We start from the raw sequence: 3,908 nt of genomic DNA, 5'->3' as shown, positions 1-3,908 counted from the left end.
CAGTTTCCTTGCTTGCTATAAGAAGCAATGAAGGCTGCTTTTGATTTCATGATATGCCCTTTACCAAATATGGCTTGATTCAGGAAAATGTCATCGCATGGTACAATATTTCATCTCCTAATTTTAAGATATAGGACATATAAAGCATGTTGATAGGTTATTTTAAGTGTCAGTTCAACAATTACTAAAGTTTTTATATCGCTCTTAAAAAGCCCCACATGTATGAGACAATTAGAATAGAGCATATGACTAAAAGCTAAAAATCTGCATCTTTATTTCTGTTGCAGTTTTGTAATCAACCGCGAACGATGAAACCTTCTATAGCTGAGCTGCTTCACAGAGGGAGGATGTTGTGGATAATTCTTCTAAGCACAATTGCTTTAGGATGGACTACCCCGATTCCCCTGATAGAGGACTCAGAGGAAATAGATGAGCCCTGTTTTGATCCATGCTACTGTGAAGTGAAAGAAAGCCTCTTTCACATACATTGTGACAGCAAAGGATTTACAAATATTAGTCAGATTGCTGAGTTCTGGTCAAGACCTTTTAAACTATATCTGCAGAGGAATTCAATGAGGAAATTGTACACCAACAGTTTTCTTCATTTGAATAATGCTGTGTCCATTAACCTTGGGAACAATGCATTGCAGGACATTCAAACAGGAGCTTTCAATGGTCTTAAGATTTTAAAGAGGCTATATCTACACGAGAACAAACTAGACATCTTCAGAAATGACACCTTCCTTGGCTTGGAAAGTCTGGAATATCTGCAGGCAGATTACAATGTCATTAAACGTATTGAGAGTGGGGCATTTCGGAACCTAAGTAAACTGAGAGTTCTGATTTTAAATGATAATCTCATCCCCATGCTTCCAACCAATTTATTTAAGGCTGTCTCCTTAACCCACTTGGACCTACGTGGAAACAGGTTAAAAGTTCTTTTTTACCGAGGAATGCTAGATCACATTGGCAGAAGCCTGATGGAGCTCCAGCTGGAAGAAAATCCCTGGAACTGTACATGTGAAATTGTGCAGTTGAAGAGCTGGCTGGAACGCATTCCTTACACTGCCCTGGTGGGAGACATCACCTGCGAGACTCCTTTCCATTTCCATGGAAAGGACCTGCGAGAAATCAGGAAGACAGAACTCTGTCCCTTGTTGTCTGACTCTGAGGTGGAGGCTAGTTTGGGGATTCCCCACTTGTCATCAAGCAAGGAGAATACATGGCCAACTAAGCCTTCCTCAATGCTGTCCTCTGTCCATTTTACTGCTTCTTCTGTTGAATACAAGTCCTCAAATAAACAGCCCAAACCCACCAAACAATCTCGAACACCAAGGCCACCCTCCACATCCCAAGCTTTATACCCTGGTCCAAACCAACCTCCCATTGCTCCTTACCAGACCAGACCACCCATTCCCATTATATGCCCTACTGGGTGTACCTGTAATTTGCACATCAATGACCTTGGCTTGACTGTCAACTGCAAAGAGCGAGGATTTAATAACATTTCTGAACTTCTTCCAAGGCCACTGAATGCTAAGAAACTGTATCTGAGTAGTAATCTGATTCAGAAAATATACCGTTCTGATTTTTGGAATTTCTCTTCCTTGGATCTCTTACATCTAGGGAATAATCGTATTTCTTACGTCCAGGATGGGGCTTTCATCAACCTGCCTAACCTAAAGAGCCTCTTTCTCAATGGCAACGACATCGAGAAGCTGACACCAGGCATGTTCCGAGGCCTACAGAGTCTACACTACTTGTATTTTGAGTTCAATGTCATCCGGGAAATCCAGCCTGCGGCCTTCAGCCTCATGCCCAACTTGAAGCTGCTATTCCTCAACAATAACTTGCTGAGAACCCTGCCAACAGATGCCTTTGCAGGCACATCTCTGGCTCGGCTCAACTTGAGGAAGAACTACTTCCTCTACCTTCCTGTGGCTGGTGTCCTAGAACACTTGAACGCCATTGTCCAGATAGACCTCAGTGAGAATCCTTGGGACTGTACCTGTGACCTGGTTCCCTTCAAACAGTGGATCGAAACCATCAGCTCAGTCAGTGTGGTGGGTGATGTCCTGTGCAGGAGCCCTGAGAACCTCACCCACCGTGACGTGCGCACTATCGAGCTGGAAGTTCTCTGCCCAGAGATGCTGCACATCGCGCCAGCTGGAGCAACCCCAGCTCAGCCTGGAGATTCTCACCTTGCTGGGGGGCCAACAAGTACATCACCTTATGAATTCTCTCCCCCTGGGGGTCCTGTGCCACTTTCTGTGTTGATTCTCAGCCTGCTGGTTCTGTTTTTTTCAGCAGTCTTCGTTGCGGCAGGCCTCTTTGCCTATGTCCTCCGCCGGCGCCGGAAGAAGCTGCCCTTTAGAAGCAAGCGGCAGGAAGGCGTGGACCTCACTGGCATCCAGATGCAATGCCACCGGCTTTTTGAGGATGGTGGAGGTGGTGGAGGTGGAAGTGGAGGTGGGGGACGACCGGCTATTTCTTCCCCAGAGAAGGCCCCTCCTGTGGGTCATGTATACGAGTACATACCCCACCCTGTTACTCAGATGTGCAATAACCCCATCTACAAGCCTCGCGAGGAGGAGGAGGTGGCCGTTTCATCAGTCCAGGAGACAGGGCGTGCAGAACGCGGGGCTCCTGGGACACAACCCCCAGGAATGGGGGAGGTTCTCCTAGGAAGTGAGCAGTTTGCTGAGACACCCAAGGAGAACCACAGCAACTACCGGACATTGCTAGAAAAAGAAAAGGAGTGGGCCTTGGCAGTGTCCAGCTCCCAGCTCAACACCATAGTGACCATGAATCATCATCACCCTCAGACTCACCACCCAGCCACTGGTGGGGTGTCAGGGGTAGCTGCAGGAACTGGGGGAGACTTGGCTGGGTTCCGCCGCCATGAGAAGAATGGTGGGGTGGTGCTGTTTCCCCCCGGGGGAGGCTGTGGTGGTGGCAGTACGCTACTAGACCGAGAGAGGCCACCACCAGCCCCCTGCACAGTGGGGTTTGTGGACTGTCTCTATGGCACAGTGCCCAAATTAAAGGAACTGCACGTCCACCCTCCTGGCATGCAATACCCAGACTTACAGCAGGACGCCAGGCTCAAAGAAACCCTTCTCTTCTCGGCTGGAAAGGGCTTCACAGACCACCAAACCCAAAAAAGTGATTACCTCGAGTTAAGGGCCAAACTTCAAACCAAGCCGGATTACCTCGAAGTCCTGGAGAAGACAACATATAGGTTCTAACAGAAAAAGAAAAATAAATTAGTGCTTTTTTTTTCAAAAGAAAATAAAAAGAAAAAATATATCCCTTGCTCCCTTTATACTTGTCCCAATAACTCCATTCTCACAAACTTCCCTGCCCTGAACAGAACTGAAACCGCATGATAACTAGAAAATACAGATGTATGCTCTCCCCACTCAGATATGATTCGGAGGAAGGGCCATACTCAGATCATTAATCAATGAAGTGCCTTCGCAGACTTTTGCCAGCAAATGTTATTATTTTTTTATACTGGAACTTGAGACTTTGACTGTGCCATGTATAAGGTATATTAGGGATCGTTGTACTGATCCTAATTAAGTAAAACTCGATGTGTCTTTTTCTTTTCAGTAACTTTTGTTTTTAGTTGTAGTTTTGTTTTGACAGGGAGGGGGGAAAACAAATTGACATTTGTGGCTTTCGTTCCTCTTGCCCTCATGGCACAGATTCTGTACATGTATTAATAATGCAGTTTGCTGCATGCCTGGAAACTGCAAGGTGGGGAGGGAGGGGGCGGGTCTTGCTCGAACGTTCTCACCCACTCGTTTTTCTCTTACACACATACCCACACGAAATCACAAATCTCTGCACATAAGTCCCTACACCTGCAGCCTCTTCCTTCTGGTGTAGGTACATACACACAC

At 46.5% G+C, this 3,908-nt stretch overlaps 1 protein-coding gene across 1 annotated transcript; it reads left to right on the top strand.

Moving 5' to 3' along the window:
- Nucleotides 1-308: 308 nt before the first annotated feature.
- SLITRK3 (SLIT and NTRK like family member 3) lies at nucleotides 309-3,248 on the top strand. The gene has a single exon (XM_019946067.3). The coding sequence runs from the start codon at nucleotides 309-311 to the stop codon at nucleotides 3,246-3,248; it is 2,940 nt and encodes a 979-aa protein (XP_019801626.2).
- Nucleotides 3,249-3,908: the final 660 nt, after the last annotated feature.

The sequence above is a fragment of the Tursiops truncatus genome, chromosome 4 (genome assembly GCF_011762595.2).
Source record: "Tursiops truncatus isolate mTurTru1 chromosome 4, mTurTru1.mat.Y, whole genome shotgun sequence".
NCBI lineage: Eukaryota > Metazoa > Chordata > Mammalia > Artiodactyla > Delphinidae > Tursiops > Tursiops truncatus.
Note: the sequence above shows the minus strand (reverse complement) of the source record. Positions and strands in the feature narration are given on the sequence as shown.

Bases quoted from the DNA above. Each gene is read 5' to 3' on its own strand.
- SLITRK3 (XM_019946067.3), top strand. From the start codon at position 309: ATGAAACCTTCTATAGCTGAGCTGCTTCACAGAGGGAGGATGTTGTGG.